At 56.9% G+C, this 21862-nt stretch overlaps 1 protein-coding gene across 1 annotated transcript in view; it reads left to right on the plus strand.

Annotated features, from left to right (window-relative positions):
* The first annotated feature begins 2296 nt into the window (after positions 1–2296).
* Positions 2297–21862, plus strand: part of LOC142908235 (uncharacterized) — a 47091-nt gene continuing 27525 nt past the window's right edge. The window contains exons 1-3 of the mRNA XM_076058609.1: positions 2297–2454; positions 6325–6683; positions 7999–8242. Coding sequence (XP_075914724.1) covers positions 2332–2454; positions 6325–6683; positions 7999–8242 — 726 coding nt within the window. The 5' untranslated portion in view covers positions 2297–2331. The remainder of the gene's footprint in view (positions 2455–6324; positions 6684–7998; positions 8243–21862) is intronic.

Genomic DNA, 21862 nt, shown 5'->3' on the forward strand with positions numbered 1-21862 from the left:
AGTCTCAACTGGTGTTGGACCAGAAGACGCCAAAAGGCGTACAACTCAAAAACAGCGAACTATCAGAGTATTGAGGGCTCGGGGTGAGCATTCACATTATGAGACCTCCTTTGCCAGAAACAAGATATAGTAATAGGTTTTTACCCTTTTAACTGGCACAAAAACTGACACCTTTATTCAAGGCATCGTGTTTGCAATGACCACAGCACAAGCAGTCAAAATGCAAACAAAAAAGACAACTCTGATAATAATAATATTGGCACTGTCCTTGAATTTGATTGGTCCACACCCGAGACAGCTTTTCTTTAGAGCCCTTAAGTCTCTTCACTGGTGTTGGACCAGAAGACGCCAAAAGGCGTACAACTTTAAAAACAGCGCACTATCAGAGTATTGAGGGCTCGGGGTGAGCATTTACATTATGATACCTCCTTTGCCAGTAACAAGATATAGTAATAGGTTTTTACCCTTTTAACTGGCACAAAAACTGACACCTTTATTCAAGGCATCACGTTTGCAATGACCACAGCACAAGCAGTCAAAATGCAAACAAAAAAGACAACTCTGATAATAATATTGGCACTGTCCTTGAATTTGATTGGTTCACACCAGAGACAGCTTTTCTTAGAGCCTAGTCTCCACTGGTGTTGGACCAGAAGACGCCAAAAGGCGTACAACTCAAAAACAGCGAACTATCAGAGTATTGAGGGCTCGGGGTGAGCATTTACATTATGAGACCTCCTTTGCCAGTAACAAGATATAGCAATAGGTTTTTACCCTTTTAACTGGCACAAAAACTGACACCTTTATTCAAGGCATCGTGTTTGCAATAACCACAACACAAGCAGTCAAAATGCAAACAAAAAGAGACAACTCTGATAATAATAATATTGGCACTGTCCTTGAATTTGATTGGTTCACACCCGAGACGGCTTTTCTTTAGAGCCCTTAAGTCTCTCCACTGGTGTTGGACCAGAAGACGCCAAAAGGCGTACAACTCAAAAACAGCGAACTATCAGAGTATTGAGGGCTCGGGGTGAGCATTCACATTATGAGACCTCCTTTGCCAGAAACAAGATATAGTAATAGGTTTTTACCCTTTTAACTGGCATAAAAACTGACACCTTTATTCAAGGCATCGTGTTTGCAATGACCACAGCACAAGCAGTCAAAATGCAAACAAAAAAGACAACTCTGATAATAATAATATTGGCACTGTCCTTGAATTTGATTGGTCCACACCCGAGACGGCTTTTCTTTAGAGCCCTTAAGTCTCTCCACTGGTGTTGGACCAGAAGACGCCAAAAGGCGTACAGCTCAATAAAACAGCGCACCATCAGAGTATTGAGGGCTCGGGGTGAGCTATTTACATTATGAGACCTCCTTTGCCAGTAACAACATATAGGAATAGGTTTTTACCCTTTTAACTGGCACAAAAACTGACACCTTTATTCAAGGCATCATGTTTGCAATAACCACAACACAAGCAGTCAAAATGCAAACTAAAAAGAGACAACTCTGATAATAATAATATTGGCACTGTCCTTGAATTTGATTGGTCCACACCCGAGACGGCTTTTCTTTAGAGCCCTTTAGTCTCTCCACTGGTGTTGGACCAGAAGACGCCAAAAGGCGTACAACTCAAAAACAGCGAACTATCAGAGTATTGAGGGCTCGGGGTGAGCATTCACATTATGAGACCTCCTTTGCCAGTAACAACATATAGGAATAGGTTTTTACCCTTTTAACTGGCACAAAAACTGACACCTTTATTCAAGGCATCATGTTTGCAATAGCCACAACACAAGCAGTCAAAATGCAAACTAAAAAGAGACAACTCTGATAATAATAATATTGGCACTGTCCTTGAATTTGATTGGTCCACACCCGAGACGGCTTTTCTTAGAGCCCTTTAGTCTCTCCACTGGTGTTGGACCAGAAGACGCCAAAAGGCGTCACACAACTCAAAAACAGCGCCACCATCAGAGTAAAATAGTAACTGTGACGTTTCGCTGGTAAATACATCAACCAGCATTATCGGGCAATTCGCCAGAATGGTAAAGCCCTCTCCACTTGCTCCCGGTTTTTATATATAGAGCAGCAGCAGGGTGACGTCATCACTTAACTCATATCAGGTGCAGTGATTAGAGGCGGAGGGGGTGGGGGTATTGTAATTATATAATCGATTAGTAATCAGTCATTGGTTATGATTAGTAATGTTGCCTCCGAAACGTCGTGTTTTAATTGTTTATTTTATTTAAAAAAATTACACCCACGTGACTCTATAGAGATTTCTGAGCAGAGCGAGCGACTGTGATTGGCCGATCTCCGCGCATGCGCACTGACGACAGCCCGCCCCCCCCTTGCACTCCCCCCGCGGCGTTGCCGTTGCCGTGGCGACCCCGCGCATGCGCAGTGCGCGCCCAACCGCCGCCACTGTACGCGAGGCAGCTGCAGGTACAGTGTTGCCCAGAACGCTTCGTTCATTCACTCGGCGCGCGTGAATCATTCACTAGGCGTGTGTGATTCATTCACTAAGCGTGTGTGATTCATTCGCTCGGCCTGTGTGTGATTCATTCACTTGGCTTGTGTGATTCATTCACTCGGCTTGTGTGATTCATTCACTCAGCCTGTGTGTGATTCATTCACTAAGCGTGTGTGATTCATTCACTCGGCTTGTGTGATTCATTCGCTCGGCCTGTGTGTGATTCATTCGCTCGGCCTGTGTGTGATTCATTCACTAAGCGTGTGTGATTCATTCGCTCGGCCTGTGTGTGATTCATTCACTCAGCCTGTGTGTGATTCATTCACTAAGCGTGTGTGATTCATTCACTCACCCTGTGTATGATTCATTCACTCAGCCTGTGTATGATTCATTCACTCAACCTGTGCGTGATTCATTCACTCAGCCTGTGTGTGATTCATTCACTCAACCTGTGCGTGATTCATTCACTCAGCCTGTGTGTGATTCATTCACTCAGCCTGTGTATGATTCATTCACTCAGCCTTTGTGTGATTCATTCACTCGGCCTGTGTGTGATTCATTCACTCAGCCTGTGTGATTCATTCACTCAGCCTGTGTGATTCACTCAGCCTGTATGATTCATTCACTAAGCGTGTGTGTGATTCATTCACTCAGCCTGTGTGATTCACTCAGCCTGTATGATTCATTCACTCAGCCTGTGTGATTCATTCACTCAGCGTGTGTGATTCATTCACTCAGCCTGTGTATGATTAATTCACTCAGCCTGTATGATTCATTCACTCAGCCTGTGTGATTCATTCAGTCAGCCTGTGTTGTGTCATTCATTCACTCAGCGCGTGATTCAGTCACTCAGCGCGTGTGATTCATTCACTCAGCGCGTGTGATTCATTCACTCAGCGCGTGTGATTCATTCACTCAGCCTGTGCGATTAATTCGCTCTATGCTTCAATCACTCTTTCCACCAGTTCACCCGCTCACCCACTCACCCGCTCACCCACTCGCTCACCCACTCACTCACCCACTCATCCACTCACTCACCCACTCATCCACTCACCCACTCACCCCCTCACTTAACCACTCACTCACCCACTTACTCACCCACTCACTCACTTACTCACCCGCTCACCCACTCACTCACCCACTCACTCACCCACTCATCCACTCACTCACCCACTCACCCACTCACTCACTCACCCACTCACCCACACTTGTGTGTGTGTACACTGTGTGTGTGTGTGTACACTGTGTGTGTGTGTACACTGTGTGTGTGTGTACACCTGTGTGTGTGTACACTGTGTGTGTGTACACCTGTGTGTGTGTACACCTGTGTGTGTGTACCTGTGTATGTGTGTGTACCTCTGTGTGTGGGGAAAAAACGGTGATCCAATCTCTGACCCCCAGGAACAGGTTTGCAGATTTGCTGAGCATTTCTGTGAGGTCCTGGGGGAGGAAAAATCCCTCAGCCAGGAAAACATCGTGGCACAAAGTGGGGATGACCCTGCTGAGGCTGCGGTGCCTCAAATATTGGAAGAAGTCACCCCCTGTGAGTGGCTGGCTGAGGTGCCATCTGTTGAGGAAGTACTGAAGGCGATCCGGAGTCTGAGACCAGGAAAGGCAGCGGGCAGAGATGATCTCCCAAGCGAAATGCTGAGGGAGGGTGGCGTTTGTGCACAGACTGCCTTATATGACATCATAACAACAGTCTGGACCACTGGACGGGTTCCGCAGGATTGGAAGGATGCCCTGGTGGTCCCCCTCTTTAAGGAGGGGGACCGCACAGACTGTAACAACTACAGGGGCATCTCACTCCTCAGTGTGCCGGGAAAGGTCCTGGCAAGGATTATTCAACATCGCCTTGCCAGACACTCTGAGGAGAGGCTTGCGGAGCCCCAATGCGGTTTCAGGAAAGGGCGGTCCTGCACAGATGCCATATTTTCTGTCCGTCTGCTACAGCAGAGGTGTAGGGAATTCCAACAAGACCTACATCTCTGCTTTATTGACCTGGTCAAGGCCTATGATACCATCAGTAGGCCTGGGCTCTGGGTTATTCTTCGTGCTTTTGGAGTGCCTGATCCTCTGCTCACGATCATTAAGGACCTTCATGATGGTGAGCAGGCCTGGGTAAAACTACATGGCCAAGAGTCAGAGCCATTCCCTGTACACCTTGGGGTGCGACAGGGATGTCCTCTGGCTCCCACATTATTTAACATCTATTTTGACCATGTAGTTCGTGAAGCCTTCAATAGCTGTATCGGGGGATTCTCCATATGGTACAGATATAATGGGAGGCTGATCGATGCCCGGGTGTGGTCAAGGGATGGCTCCCTATTGCTCAACCACGTTATGTATGCTGATGATTTGGTAATAGCTGCTCATTCAGAGGAGGAGTTGGAGACGCTGCTGCTGAGACTGGAGCGTGCCACTAAGAGGTGGGGCCTTACCATCAGCCCCACCAAAACTAAGCACCTGCCTGGGTATTTTGTACCATCGGACACTCCACCCCCACAACTCCCAATCGGTGATGGGGCAGTTGTGGAGCGAGTGGAGAGTTTTCCATACCTGGACAGTGTGCTTGTGACCAGCTACAGTTTAACAGCAGAGGTCTCACTCCGAATCAGTCGAGCGGCAATATCTTTTCATCGGTTGCGTAACGCTGTGTGGAAGCTACCTGGCCTGTTGATCCGCACTAAGCTTCAGGTCTTCTCGGCCACGGTCATTCCCTCCCTTCTCTATGCTTGCGAAACGTGGACCCCCATAATGGAACATCTTCGCCGGTTAGAAACATTTAGGCTGGCCTGCCTACGATCCATCCTGGGTTTAACCAGACTGGATTGTGTGAGGAGCTCACAAATCCTTGAAAGATCTGGGCAAGGTCCTATCGGTGAGCTCCGCCGGCGGGCAAGGCTGCGATGGCTGGGTCATGTAGCCCGCATGCCCAGCCACCGCATGCCGAAACAGCTTTTGTTCGGCCGGATCGAGGGGGCTAAGCGGGCGCGGCACAGGCTAGAGAAGAGATGGAGTGATGTGGTACAGGAGGACGTGGAGCTGAGTGGACTTGCCGATGACTGGTACCAGCGGTGTCAAGATCGGCCTCTGTGGAGGAGGCTCGTGAAGGATGCTACTGGGCAGTTGGAGGCAGTCGCCATCCAACAACAACGGAGGGCGGAGGAGCGACGCTCAGAACAACGAGCGGAGCGCCGGGTGGCTAAAGCACAGCGGGTTGGCACAGTAGGGGGCACAGGTGGTGCATCAGCCAGTCGTCTCAGTCAGTCAACCCGTGGCACCTGGGTCTGCCCCGTGACCTCCTGCCAGCGGGCGTTCGACACTTCACGTGGCCTCAGGGTGCACATAGCCTGGCACAAGCGTCGTGGTGACGTCACCGCCACTTAGTGGCGAATGGCGGTTGTTGTTGTTGTTGTGTGTGTTAGTGTGTGTGTGTGTCACCTGCTGTATGTGTGTGTGTGGGGAGCGGTAGTGTAGTAGCGGTTAGCGCTACGCTGCGCTATGAACCCGGCGACCCGGGTTCGATTCCCGCTCACAGCCAACACCCATGCGACGATTATCTGAACCGGTCCCGGGCCTCCACCTAGGTCGACTCAGCCTCAAAATGAGTACCTGGTGTAGCGGTGTGTGAGTAAACATCGCCACTAGGGAGAGACAAAGGCGGCCGGGCGTGGCGCCGGCCACCCACCCCCTCGTGCACCGTTACCGGCCTTCACAGGTGCTACCACTAACAACACTTGCCCCTACAGTCTGTTGCAGGCTACACGGGGGATCTTTGATGATGATCTTTGATGATGATCTTTGATGATGATGATCTTTGATCTTCATACCCCGGACAGATGGCGGTGCGGTGGTGCGGTGCCGCTGTGGCGCCGGCGTCCGCCCAGCAAGCCGCCCGGCAAGCCGCCCGGAGCCGCTCGGAGCGCGTGGAGGGCGTGGAGCGTGTGGAGCATGAGGAGCGTGTGGAGCATGAGGAGCGTGTGGAGCGTGAGCGGCGTGTGGAGCGTGTGGAGCGTGAGCGGCGTGTGGAGCGTGAGGAGCATGTGGAGCGTGTGGAGCGTGAGCGGCGTGTGGAGCGTGTGGAGCGCGTGGAGCGTGAGCGGCGGCAGTGGGGGCAGCATGCAGGGGAGTTGCGCTACCTGGAGCTGCGCTCAGCTGCACAGGCTCGCTGGGGGCTGGCGGCGGAGGTGAACCCCCGGTGAGGTGGGGTGGGGTGGGGGGGGTGGGGGAGGGGGTGGTGGGGGAGACACGCAGGGCGAGACACGGGGAGACACGGGGGGAGAAACGGAGAGACACGGGGAGACACGGGGAGACACACAGGGGGAGACACGGGGAGACACGGGGAGACGCGGGGAGACGTGGGGAGACACGGGGAGATACGGGGAGACACACAGGGGGAGACACGGGGAGACACGGGGAGACACGGGGAGACACGGTGGGGGAGACACGCAGGGAGAGACACGGGGGAGACATGGGGAGACACGGGGAGACACGCAGGGGGAGACACGGAGAGACACGGGGAGACGCGGGGAGACGCGGGGAGACACGGGGAGATACGGGGAGACACACAGGGGGAGACACGGGGAGACACGGGGAGACACGGTGGGGGAGACACGCAGGGAGAGACACGGGGGAGACATGGGGAGACACGGGGAGACACGCAGGGGGAGACACGGGGGAGACACGGGGAGACACGGGGAGACACGGTGGGGGAGACACGGGGGAGACACGGGGAGACACGCAGGGCGAGACACAGGGAGACACGGGGGGAGAAACGGGGAGACACGCAGGGGGAGACACGAATGGGGAGACACGGGGGAGACATGGAGAGACATGGGGAGACACGCAGGGGGAGACACGCAGGGGGAGACACACAGGGGGAGACACGAATGGGGAGACACGGGGGAGACATGGAGAGACATGGGGAGACACGCAGGGGGAGACACGCAGGGGGAGACACACAGGGGGAGACACGGGGAGACACGGGGAGACACGCAGGGGGAGACACGAATGGGGAGACACGGGGGAGACACGGGGAGACACGGTGGGGAAGACACGGGGAGACACGGGGGTGGAGACACGGTGGTGGTGGGTGGAGACACGGTGGGTGGAGACACGGTGGGTGGAGACACGGTGGTGGTGGTGGTGGTGGGTGGAGACACGGTGGGTGGAGACACGGTGGTGGTGGTGGGTGGAGAGACAGTGGTGGTGGTGGGTGGAGACACGATGGGTGGAGACACGGTGGTGGTGGTGGGTGGAGACACGGTGGTGGTGGTGGTGGTGGGTGGAGACACGGTGGGTGGAGACACGGTGGTGGTGGTGGGTGGAGACACGGTGGTGGTGGTGGTGGTGGGTGGAGACACGGTGGGTGGAGACACGGTGGTGGTGGTGGTGGTGGGTGGAGACAATCCACCTGGAACCTCCAGTGAAGGTCTCTCGCGAGTCATCTCCTGGCCGCAACCCCGCGGCATCTCCTTGACCCCTTGACCCCTTGACCCCTTGACCCCTGCCAGGTCACCGCCGTCGCCGCCGCGACCTCCTCGCTCGCGCTCCCTGAGCCGTCGCCGCGCCGCCCTGGCCCAGCTGCTGAGCCGCGAGGGGGCGGAGCTGGAGGCGGAGCTGGGGGCGGGGCCGGGGGCGGGGCCGGGGGCGGAGCTTGCGCGGCGGAGGCGCGGGGGGACGGAGGGCTCCTGGAAGGCGGCGGCCGCGGAGACGGCGCGGAAGCTGAAGGAGGCTCGCGAAGAACGGAGACGCAAGGTGGTGGGGGGTAGTGGGGGGTAGTGGGGGGGTAGTGGGGGGTAGTGGGGGGGTGGTGGGGGGTAGTGGGGGGGTTCACAGTGGCTGTGTACACACACACGGCCACTGTGAACCCCCTGAGCGAGAGAGAGACACCCAGACCCAGGGCTTGAACCCAGACTCTCAGTGTCTCTGACACGGCCACTGTGAACCCCCTGAGAGAGAGAGACACCCAGACCCAGGGCTAGAACCCAGACTCTCAGTGTCTCTGACACGGCCACTGTGAACCCCCTGAGAGAGAGAAACCCAGACCCAGGGCTTGAACCCAGACTCTCAGTGTCTCTGACACGGCCACTGTGAACCCCCTGAGAGAGACACCCAGACCCAGGGCTTGAACCCAGACTCTCAGTGTCTCTGACACGGCCACTGTAAACCCCCTGAGTGAGAGACACCCAGACCCAGGGCTAGAACCCAGACTCTCAGTGTCTCTGACACGGCCACTGTGAACCCCCTGAGAGAGAGACACCCAGACCCAGGGCTTGAACCCAGACTCTCAGTGTCTCTGACACGGCCACTGTGAACCCCCTGAGAGAGACACCCAGACCCAGGGCTAGAACCCAGACTCTCAGTGTCTCTGACACGGCCACTGTGAACCCCCTGATAGAGAGACACCCAGACCCAGGGCTTGAACCCAGACTCTCAGTGTCTCTGACACGGCCACTGTGAAGCCCCTGAGAGAGAGACACCCAGACCCAGGGCTAGAACCCAGACTCTCAGTGTCTCTGACACGGCCACTGTGAACCCCCTGATAGAGAGACACCCAGACCCAGGGCTAGAACCCAGACTCTCAGTGTCTCTGACACGGCCACTGTGAACCCCCTGAGAGAGAGAGACACCCAGACCCAGGGCTAGAACCCAGACTCTCAGTGTCTCTGACACATCCACTGTGAACCCCCTGAGAGAGACACCCAGACCCAGGGCTAGAACCCAGACTCTCAGTGTCTCTGACACGGCCACTGTGAACCCCCTGAGAGAGAGAGACACCCAGACCCAGGGCTAGAACCCAGACTCTCAGTGTCTCTGACACGGCCACTGTGAACCCTCTGAGAGAGACACCCAGACCCAGGGCTAGAACCCAGACTCTCAGTGTCTCTGACACGGCCACTGTGAACCCCCTGAGAGACACCCAGACCCATGGCTTGAACCCAGACTCTCAGTGTCTCTGACACGGCCACTGTGAACCCCCTGAGAGAGAGAAACACCCAGACCCAGGGCTTGAACCCAGACTCTCAGTGTCTCTGACACGGCCACTGTGAACCCCCTGAGAGAGAGAGACACCCAGACCCAGGGCTAGAACCCAGACTCTCAGTGTCTCTGACACGGCCATCGTGAACCTCCTGAGAGAGAGAGAGAGAGACTCCCAGACCCAGGGCTAGAACCCAGACTCTCAGTGTCTCTGACACGGCCACTGTGAACCCCCTGAGAGAGAGACACCCAGACCCAGGGCTTGAACCCAGAATCTCGGTGTCTCTGACACGGCCATCGTGAACCCCCTGAGAGAGAGAGACACCCAGACCAAGGGCTTGAACCCAGACTCTCAGTGTCTCTGACATGGCCACTGTGAACCCCCTGAGAGAGAGACACCCAGACCCAGGGCTTGAACCCAGACTCTCAGTGTCTCTGACATGGCCACTGTGAACCCCCTGAGAGAGAGAGACACCCAGACCCAGGGCTAGAACCCAGACTCTCAGTGTCTCTGACACGGCCACTGTGAACCCCCTGAGAGAGAGAGACACCCAGACCCAGGGCTAGAACCCAGACTCCCAGTGTCTCTGACACGGCCACTGTGAACCCCCTGAGAGAGAGAGACACCCAGACCCAGGGCTTGAACCCAGACTCTCAGTGTCTCTGACACGGCCACTGTGAACCCCCTGAGAGAGAGAGACACCCAGACCCAGGGCTTGATCCCAGACTCTCAGTGTCTCTGACACGGCCATTGTGAACCCCCTGAGAGAGAGAGACACCCAGACCCAGGGCTTGAACCCAGACTCTCAGTGTCTGACACGACCATTGTGAACCCCCTGAGAGAGAGAGACACCCAGACCCAGGGCTAGAACCCAGACTCTCAGTGTTTCTGACATGGCCACTGTGAACCCCCTGAGAGAGAGACACCCAGACCCAGGGCTTGAACCCAGACTCTCAGTGTCTCTGACACGGCCACTGTGAACCCCCTGAGAGAGAGAGACACTCAGACCCAGGGCTAGAACCCAGACTCTCAGTGTCTCTGACACGGCCATTGTGAACCCCCTGAGAGAGACACCCAGACCCAGGGCTTGAACCCAGACTCTCAGTGTCTCTGACACGGCCACTGTGAACCCCCTGAGAGAGAGACACCCAAACCCAGGGCTAGAACCCAGACTCTCAGTGTCTCTGACACGGCCATTGTGAACCCCCTGAGAGAGACACCCAGACCCAGGGCTTGAACCCAGACTCTCATTGTCTCTGACACGGCCACTGTGAACCCCCTGAGAGAGACACCCAGACCCAGGGCTTCAACCCAGACTCTCAGTGTCTCTGACACGGCCACTGTAAACCCCCTGAGTGAGAGACACCCAGACCCAGGGCTAGAACCCAGACTCTCAGTGTCTCTGACACGACCACTGTGAACCCCCTGAGAGAGAGCGACACCCAGACCCAGGGCTAGAACCCAGACTCTCAGTGTCTCTGACACGGCCACTGTGAACCCCCTGAGAGAGAGACACCCAGACCCAGGGCTAGAACCCAGACTCTCAGTGTCTCTGACACGGCCACTGTGAACCCCCTGAGAGAGAGAGACACCCAGACCCAGGGCTAGAACCCAGACTCTCAGTGTCTCTGACACGGCCACTGTGAACCCCCTGAGAGAGAGACACCCAGACCCAGGGCTTGAACACAGACTCTCAGTGTCTCTGACACGGCCACTGTGAACCCCCTGAGAGAGACACCCAGACCCAGGGCTAGAACCCAGACTCTCAGTGTCTCTGACACGGCCACTGTGAACCCCCTGAGAGAGAGAGACACCCAGACCCAGGGCTTGAACCCAGACTCTCAGTGTCTCTGACACGGCCACTGTGAACCCCTTGAGAGAGAGAGACACCCAGACCCAGGGCTAGAACCCAGACTCTCAGTGTCTCTGACACGGCCACTGTGAACCCCCTGAGAGAGAGACACCCAGACCCAGGGCTAGAACCCAGACTCTCAGTGTCTCTGACACGGCCACTGTGAACCCCCTGAGAGAGAGCGACACCCAGACCCAGGGCTAGAACCCAAACTCTCAGTGTCTCTGACACGGCCACTGTGAACCCCCTGAGAGAGAGAGACACCCAGACCCAGGGCTAGAACCCAGACTCTCAGTGTCTCTGACACGGCCACTGTGAACCCCCTGAGAGAGACACCCAGACCCAGGGCTAGAACCCAGACTCTCAGTGTCTCTCACACGGCCACTGTGAACCCCCTGAGAGAGACACCCAGACCCAGGGCTAGAACCCAGACTCTCAGTGTCTCTCACACGGCCATCGTGAACCCCCTGAGAGAGAGAGACACCCAGACCCAGGGCTAGAACCCAGACTCTCAGTGTCTCTGACACGGCCACTGTGAACCCCCTGAGAGAGAGAGAGACACCCAGACCCAGGGCTAGAACCCAGACTCTCAGTTTCTCTGACACGGCCACTGTGAACCCCCTGAGAGAGAGAGACACCCAGACCCAGGGCTAGAACCCAGACTCTCCGTATCTCTGACACGGCCACTGTGAACCCCCTGAGAGACACCCAGACCCATGGCTTGAACCCAGACTCTCAGTTTCTCTGACACGGCCACTGTGAACCCCCTGAGAGAGAGAGACACCCAGACCCAGGGCTAGAACCCAGACTCTCAGTGTCTCTGAAACGGCCACTGTGAACCCCCTGAGAGAGAGAGACACCCAGACCCAGGGCTAGAACCCAGACTCTCAGTGTCTCTGACACGGCCACTGTGAACCCCCTGAGAGAGAGAGACACCCAGACCCAGAACCCAGACTCTCAGTGTCTCTGACACGGCCACTGTGAACCCCCTGAGAGAGAGAGACACCCAGACCCAGGGCTTGAACCCAGACTCTCAGTGTCTCTGACACGGCCACTGTGAACCCCCTGATAGACACCCAGACCCAGGGCTAGAACCCAGACTCTCAGTGTCTCTGACACAGCCACTGTGAACCCCCTGAGAGAGAGAGACACCCAGACCCAGGGCTAGAACTCAGACTCTCAGTGTCTCTGACACGGCCACTGTGAACCCCCTGAGAGAGAGAGACACCCAGACCCAGGGCTAGAACCCAGACTCTCAGTGTCTCTGACATGGCCACTGTGAACCCCCTGAGAGAGAGAGACACCCAGACCCAGGGCTTGAACCCAGACTCTCAGTGTCTCTGACACGGCCACAGTGAACCCCCTGAGAGAGACACCCAGACCCAGGGCTAGAACCCAGACTCTCAGTGTCTCTGACACGACCACTGTGAACTCCCTGAGAGAGACACCCAGACCCAGGGCTTGAACCCAGACTCTCAGTGTCTCTGACACGGCCACTGTGAACTCCCTGAGAGAGACACCCAGACCCAGGGCTTGAACCCAGACTCTCAGTGTCTCTGACACGGCCACTGTGAACTCCCTGAGAGAGACACCCAGACCCAGGGCTAGAACCCAGACTCTCAGTGTCTCTGACACGGCCACTGTGAACCCCCTGAGAGAGAGAGACACCCAGACCCAGGGCTAGAACCCAGACTCTCAGTGTCTCTGACACGGCCATTGTGAACCCCCTGAGAGAGAGACACCCAGACCCAGGGCTTGAACCCAGATTCTCAGTGTCTCTGACACGGCCACTGTGAACCCCATGAGAGAGAGAGCCACCCAGACCCAGGGCTTGAACCCAGACTCTCAGTGTCTCTGACACGGCCACTGTGAACCCCCTGAGAGAGAGAGACTCACCCAGACCCAGGGCTCGAACCCAGACTCTCAGTGTCTCTGACACGGCCACTGTGAACCCCCTGATAGAGAGACACCCAGACCCAGGGCTTGAACCCAGACTCCCAGTGTCTCTGACACGGCCACTGTGAACCCCCTGAGAGAGAGAGACACCCAGACCCAGGGCTAGAACCCAGACTCTCAGTGTCTCTGACACATCCACTGTGAACCCCCTGAGAGAGACACCCAGACCCAGGGCTAGAACCCAGACTCTCAGTGTCTCTGACACGGCCACTGTGAACCCCCTGAGAGAGAGAGACACCCAGACCCAGGGCTAGAACCCAGACTCTCAGTGTCTCTGACACGGCCACTGTGAACCCTCTGAGAGAGACACCCAGACCCAGGGCTAGAACCTAGACTCTCAATGTCTCTGACACGGCCACTGTGAACCCCCTGAGAGACACCCAGACCCATGGCTTGAACCCAGACTCTCAGTGTCTCTGACACGGCCACTGTGAACCCCCTGAGAGAGAGAGACACCCAGACCCAGGGCTAGAACCCAGACTCTCAGTGTCTCTGACATGGCCACTGTGAACCCCCTGAGAGAGAGACACCCAATCCCAGGGCTAGAACCCAGACTCTCAGTGTCTCTGACACGGCCACTGTGAACCCCCTGAGAGAGAGACACCCAGACCCAGGGCTAGAACCCAGACTCTCAGTGTCTCTGACACGGCCACTGTGAACCCCCTGAGAGAGAGAGACACCCAGACCCAGGGCTAGAACCCAGACTCTCAGTGTCTCTGACATGGCCACTGTGAACCCCCTGAGAGAGAGAGACACCCAGACCCAGACCCAGAACCCAGACTCTCAGTGTCTCTGACACGGCCACTGTGAACCCCCTGAGAGAGAGACACCCAGACCCAGGACTAGAACCCAGACTCTCAGTGTCTCTGACACGGCCACTGTGAACCCCCTGAGAGAGAGAGACACCCAGACCCAGGGCTTGAACCCAGACTCTCAGTGTCTCTGACACGGCCACTGTGAACCCCCTGATAGACACCCAGACCCAGGGCTAGAACCCAGACTCCCAGTGTCTCTGACACGGCCACTGTGAACCCCCTGAGAGAGAGAGACACCCAGACCCAGGGCTTGAACCCAGACTCTCAGTGTCTCTGACACGGCCACTGTGAACCCCCTGAGAGAGAGAGACACCCAGACCCAGGGCTTGATCCCAGACTCTCAGTGTCTCTGACACGGCCATTGTGAACCCCCTGAGAGAGAGAGACACCCAGACCCAGGGCTTGAACCCAGACTCTCAGTGTCTGACACGACCATTGTGAACCCCCTGAGAGAGAGAGACACCCAGACCCAGGGCTAGAACCCAGACTCTCAGTGTTTCTGACATGGCCACTGTGAACCCCCTGAGAGAGAGACACCCAGACCCAGGGCTTGAACCCAGACTCTCAGTGTCTCTGACACGGCCACTGTGAACCCCCTGAGAGAGAGACACCCAAACCCAGGGCTAGAACCCAGACTCTCAGTGTCTCTGACACGGCCATTGTGAACCCCCTGAGAGAGACACCCAGACCCAGGGCTTGAACCCAGACTCTCATTGTCTCTGACACGGCCACTGTGAACCCCCTGAGAGAGACACCCAGACCCAGGGCTTGAACCCAGACTCTCAGTGTCTCTGACACGGCCACTGTAAACCCCCTGAGTGAGAGACACCCAGACCCAGGGCTAGAACCCAGACTCTCAGTGTCTCTGACACGACCACTGTGAACCCCCTGAGAGAGAGCGACACCCAGACCCAGGGCTAGAACCCAGACTCTCAGTGTCTCTGACACGGCCACTGTGAACCCCCTGAGAGAGAGACACCCAGACCCAGGGCTAGAACCCAGACTCTCAGTGTCTCTGACACGGCCACTGTGAACCCCCTGAGAGAGAGAGACACCCAGACCCAGGGCTAGAACCCAGACTCTCAGTGTCTCTGACACGGCCACTGTGAACCCCCTGAGAGAGAGACACCCAGACCCAGGGCTTGAACACAGACTCTCAGTGTCTCTGACACGGCCACTGTGAACCCCCTGAGAGAGACACCCAGACCCAGGGCTAGAACCCAGACTCTCAGTGTCTCTGACACGGCCACTGTGAACCCCCTGAGAGAGAGAGACACCCAGACCCAGGGCTTGAACCCAGACTCTCAGTGTCTCTGACACGGCCACTGTGAACCCCCTGAGAGAGAGAGACACCCAGACCCAGGGCTAGAACCCAGACTCTCAGTGTCTCTGACACGGCCACTGTGAACCCCCTGAGAGAGAGCGACACCCAGACCCAGGGCTAGAACCCAAACTCTCAGTGTCTCTGACACGGCCACTGTGAACCCCCTGAGAGAGAGATACACCCAGACCCAGAGCTAGAACCCAGACTCTCAGTGTCTCTGACACGGCCACTGTGAACCCCCTGAGAGAGACACCCAGACCCAGGGCTAGAACCCAGACTCTCAGTGTCTCTCACACGGCCATCGTGAACCCCCTGAGAGAGAGAGACACCCAGACCCAGGGCTAGAACCCAGACTCTCAGTGTCTCTGACACGGCCACTGTGAACCCCCTGAGAGAGAGAGACACCCAGACCCAGGGCTAGAACCCAGACTCTCAGTGTCTCTGACACGGCCACTGTGAACCCTCTGAGAGAGACACCCAGACCCAGGGCTAGAACCCAGACTCTCAGTGTCTCTGACACGGCCACTGTGAACCCCCTGAGAGACACCCAGACCCATGGCTTGAACCCAGACTCTCAGTTTCTCTGACACGGCCACTGTGAACCCCCTGAGAGAGAGAGACACCCAGACCCAGGGCTAGAACCCAGACTCTCAGTGTCTCTGAAACGGCCACTGTGAACCCCCTGAGAGAGAGAGACACCCAGACCCAGGGCTAGAACCCAGACTCTCAGTGTCTCTGACACGGCCACTGTGAACCCCCTGAGAGAGAGAGACACCCAGACCCAGGGCTTGAACCCAGACTCTCAGTGTCTCTGACACGGCCACTGTGAACCCCCTGATAGACACCCAGACCCAGGGCTAGAACCCAGACTCTCAGTGTCTCTGACACGGCCACTGTGAACCCCCTGAGAGAGAGAGACACCCAGACCCAGGGCTAGAACCCAGACTCTCAGTGTCTCTGACATGGCCACTGTGAACCCCCTGAGAGAGAGAGACACCCAGACCCAGGGCTAGAACCCAGACTCTCAGTGTCTCTGACACGACCACTGTGAACTCCCTGAGAGAGACACCCAGACCCAGGGCTTGAACCCAGACTCTCAGTGTCTCTGACACGGCCACTGTGAACTCCCTGAGAGAGACACCCAGACCCAGGGCTTGAACCCAGACTCTCAGTGTCTCTGACACGGCCACTGTGAACTCCCTGAGAGAGACACCCAGACCCAGGGCTAGAACCCAGACTCTCAGTGTCTCTGACACGGCCACTGTGAACCCCCTGAGAGAGAGAGACACCCAGACCCAGGGCTAGAACCCAGACTCTCAGTGTCTCTGACACGGCCATTGTGAACCCCCTGAGAGAGAGACACCCAGACCCAGGGCTTGAACCCAGATTCTCAGTGTCTCTGACACGGCCACTGTGAACCCCCTGAGAGAGAGAGCCACCCAGACCCAGGGCTTGAACCCAGACTCTCAGTGTCTCTGACACGGCCACTGTGAACCCCCTGAGAGAGAGAGACTCACCCAGACCCAGGGCTCGAACCCAGACTCTCAGTGTCTCTGACACGGCCATTGTGAACCCCCTGAGAGAGACACCCAGACCCAGGGCTAGAACCCAGACTCTCAGTGTCTCTGACACGGCCACTGTGAACCCCCTGAGAGAGAGACACCCAGACCCAGGGCTTGAACCCAGACTCTCAGTGTCTCTGACACGGCCACTGTGAACCCCCTGATAGAGAGACACCCAGACCCAGGGCTTGAACCCAGACTCCCAGTGTCTCTGACACGGCCACTGTGAACCCCCTGAGAGAGAGAGACACCCAGACCCAGGGCTAGAACCCAGACTCTCAGTGTCTCTGACACATCCACTGTGAACCCCCTGAGAGAGACACCCAGACCCAGGGCTAGAACCCAGACTCTCAGTGTCTCTGACACGGCCACTGTGAACCCCCTGAGAGAGAGAGACACCCAGACCCAGGGCTAGAACCCAGACTCTCAGTGTCTCTGACACGGCCACTGTGAACCCTCTGAGAGAGACACCCAGACCCAGGGCTAGAACCCAGACTCTCAGTGTCTCTGACACGGCCACTGTGAACCCCCTGAGAGACACCCAGACCCATGGCTTGAACCCAGACTCTCAGTGTCTCTGACACGGCCACTGTGAACCCCCTGAGAGAGAGAGACACCCAGACCCAGGGCTAGAACCCAGACTCTCAGTGTCTCTGACACGGCCACTGTGAACCCCCTGAGAGAGAGACACCCAGACCCAGGGCTAGAACCCAGACTCTCAGTGTCTCTGACACGGCCACTGTGAACCCCCTGAGAGAGAGAGACACCCAGACCCAGGGCTAGAACCCAGACTCTCAGTGTCTCTGACACGGCCACTGTGAACCCCCTGAGAGAGAGAGACACCCAGACCCAGGGCTTGAACCCAGACTCTCAGTGTCTCTGACACGGCCACTGTGAACCCCCTGATAGACACGCAGACCCAGGGCTAGAACCCAGACTCTCAGTGTCTCTGACACAGCCACTGTGAACCACCTGAGAGAGAGAGACACCCAGACCCAGGGCTAGAACTCAGACTCTCAGTGTCTCTGACACGGCCACTGTGAACCCCCTGAGAGAGAGAGACACCCAGACCCAGGGCTAGAACCCAGACTCTCAGTGTCTCTGACACGGCCACTGTGAACCCCCTGATAGACACCCAGACCCAGGGCTAGAACCCAGACTCTCAGTGTCTCTGACACAGCCACTGTGAACCACCTGAGAGAGAGAGACACCCAGACCCAGGGCTAGAACCCAGACTCTCAGTGTCTCTGACATGGCCACTGTGAACCCCCTGAGAGAGAGAGACACCCAGACCCAGGGCTTGAACCCAGACTCTCAGTGTCTCTGACACGGCCACAGTGAACCCCCTGAGAGAGACACCCAGACCCAGGGCTAGAACCCAGACTCTCAGTGTCTCTGACACGACCACTGTGAACCCCCTGAGAGAGACCCAGAACCAGGGCTTGAACCCAGACTCTCAGTGTCTCTGACACGGCCACTGTGAACTCCCTGAGAGAGACACCCAGACCCAGGGCTTGAACCCAGACTCTCAGTGTCTCTGACATGGCCACTGTGAACCCCCTGAGAGAGAGAGACACCCAGACCCAGGGCTAGAACCCAGACTCTCAGTGTCTCTGACACGGCCATTGTGAACCCCCTGAGAGAGAGACACCCAGACCCAGGGCTAGAACCCAGACTCTCAGTGTCTCTGACATGGCCACTGTGAACCCCCTGAGAGAGAGACACCCAGACCCAGGGCTAGAACCCAGACTCTCAGTGTCTCTGACACGGCCACTGTGAACCCCCTGAGAGAGAGACACCCAGACCCAGGGCTAGAACCCAGACTCTCAGTGTCTCTGACACGGCCACTGTGAACCCCCTGAGAGAGAGACACCCAGACCCAGGGCTTGAACCCAGACTCTCAGTGTCTCTGACACGGCCACTGTGAACCCCCTGATAGACACCCAGACCCAGGGCTAGAACCCAGACTCTCAGTGTCTCTGACACGGCCACTGTGAACCCCCTGATAGACACCCAGACCCAGGGCTTGAACCCAGACTCTCAGTGTCTCTGACACGGCCACTGTGAACCCCCTGAGAGACACCCAGACCCAGGGCTAGAACCCAGACTCTCAGTGTCTCTGACACGGCCACTGTGAACCCCCTGAGAGAGAGAGACACCCAGACCCAGGGCTAGAACTCAGACTCTCAGTGTCTCTGACACGGCCACTGTGAACCACCTGAGAGAGAGAGACACCCAGACCCAGGGCTAGAACTCAGACTCTCAGTGTCTCTGACACGGCCACTGTGAACCCCCTGAGAGAGAGAGACACCCAGACCCAGGGCTAGAACCCAGACTCTCAGTGTCTCTGACATGGCCACTGTGAACCCCCTGAGAGAGAGAGACACCCAGACCCAGGGCTTGAACCCAGACTCTCAGTGTCTCTGACACGGCCACAGTGAACCCCCTGAGAGAGACACCCAGACCCAGGGCTAGAACCCAGACTCTCAGTGTCTCTGACACGACCACTGTGAACCCCCTGAGAGAGACCCAGACCCAGGGCTTGAACCCAGACTCTCAGTGTCTCTGACACGGCCACTGTGAACTCCCTGAGAGAGACACCCAGACCCAGGGCTTGAACCCAGACTCTCAGTGTCTCTGACACGGCCACTGTGAACCCCCTGAGAGAGAGAGACACCCAGACCCAGGGCTAGAACCCAGACTCTCAGTGTCTCTGACACGGCCATTGTGAACCCCCTGAGAGAGAGACACCCAGACCCAGGGCTTGAACCCAGACTCTCAGTGTCTCTGACACAGCCATTGTGAACCCCCTGAGAGAGAGAGACACTCAGACCCAGGGCTAGAACCCAGACTCTCAGTGTCTCTGACACGGCCATTGTGAACCCCCTGAGAGAGACACCCAGACCCAGGGCTTGAACCCAGACTCTCAGTGTCTCTGACACGGCCACTGTGAACCCCCTGAGAGAGAGACACCCAGACCCAGGGCTAGAACCCAGACTCTCAGTGTCTCTGACACGGCCATTGTGAACCCCCTGAGAGAGACACCCAGACCCAGGGCTTGAACCCAGACTCTCAGTGTCTCTGACACGGCCACTGTGAACCCCCTGAGAGAGAGACACCCAGACCCAGGGCTAGAACCCAGACTCTCAGTGTCTCTGACACGGCCATTGTGAACCCCCTGAGAGAGACACCCAGACCCAGGGCTTGAACCCAGACTCTCATTGTCTCTGACACGGCCACTGTGAACCCCCTGAGAGAGACACCCAGACCCAGGGCTTGAACCGAGACTCTCAGTGTCTCTGACACGGCCACTGTGAACCCCCTGAGAGACACCCAGACCCAGGGCTAGAACCCAGACTCTCGGTGTCTCTGACACGGCCACTGTGAACCCCCTGAGAGAGAGAGACTCACCCAGACCCAGGGCTCGAACCCAGACTCTCAGTGTCTCTGACACGGCCATTGTGAACCCCCTGAGAGAGACACCCAGACCCAGGGCTAGAACCCAGACTCTCAGTGTCTCTGACACGGCCACTGTGAACCCCCTGAGAGAGAGACACCCAGACCCAGGGCTTGAACCCAGACTCTCAGTGTCTCTGACACGGCCACTGTGAACCCCCTGATAGAGAGACACCCAGACCCAGGGCTTGAACCCAGACTCCCAGTGTCTCTGACACGGCCACTGTGAACCCCCTGAGAGAGAGAGACACCCAGACCCAGGGCTAGAACCCAGACTCTCAGTGTCTCTGACACGGCCACTGTGAACCCCCTGAGAGAGACACCCAGACCCAGAACCCAGACTCTCAGTGTCTCTGACACGGCCACTGTGAACCCCCTGAGAGAGAGAGACACCCAGACCCAGGGCTTGAACCCAGACTCTCAGTGTCTCTGACACGGCCACTGTGAACCCCCTGATAGACACCCAGACCCAGGGCTAGAACCCAGACTCTCAGTGTCTCTGACACAGCCACTGTGAACCCCCTGAGAGAGAGAGACACCCAGACCCAGGGCTAGAACCCAGACTCTCAGTGTCTCTGACACGGCCACTGTGAACCCCCTGAGAGAGAGAGACACCCAGACCCAGGGCTAGAACCCAGACTCTCAGTGTCTCTGACACGGCAACTGTGAACCCTCTGAGAGAGACACCCAGACCCAGGGCTAGAACCCAGACTCTCAGTGTCTCTGACACGGCCACTGTGAACCCCCTGAGAGACACCCAGACCCATGGCTTGAACCCAGACTCTCAGTGTCTCTGACACGGCCACTGTGAACCCCCTGAGAGAGAGACACCCAGACCCAGGGCTAGAACCCAGACTCTCAGTGTCTCTGACATGGCCACTGTGAACCCCCTGAGAGAGAGACACCCAGACCCAGGGCTAGAACCCAGACTCTCAGTGTCTCTGACACGGCCACTGTGAACCCCCTGAGAGAGAGACACCCAGACCCAGGGCTAGAACCCAGACTCTCAGTGTCTCTGACATGGCCACTGTGAACCCCCTGAGAGAGAGAGACACCCAGACCCAGACCCAGAACCCAGACTCTCAGTGTCTCTGACACGGCCACTGTGAACCCCCTGAGAGAGAGACACCCAGACCCAGGACTAGAACCCAGACTCTCAGTGTCTCTGACACGGCCACTGTGAACCCCCTGAGAGAGAGAGACACCCAGACCCAGGGCTTGAACCCAGACTCTCAGTGTCTCTGACACGGCCACTGTGAACCCCCTGATAGACACCCAGACCCAGGGCTAGAACCCAGACTCTCAGTGTCTCTGACACAGCCACTGTGAACCACCTGAGAGAGAGAGACACCCAGACCCAGGGCTAGAACCCAGACTCTCAGTGTCTCTGACACGGCCACTGTGAACTCCCTGAGAGAGAGAGACACCCA

Source organism: Petromyzon marinus, assembly GCF_048934315.1.
Source record: "Petromyzon marinus isolate PM22_M1 ecotype Great Lakes invasive population chromosome 77 unlocalized genomic scaffold, UKy_Petmar_22M1.pri1.0 chr77_unloc.2, whole genome shotgun sequence".
Taxonomy (NCBI): Eukaryota; Metazoa; Chordata; class Hyperoartia; order Petromyzontiformes; family Petromyzontidae; genus Petromyzon; species Petromyzon marinus.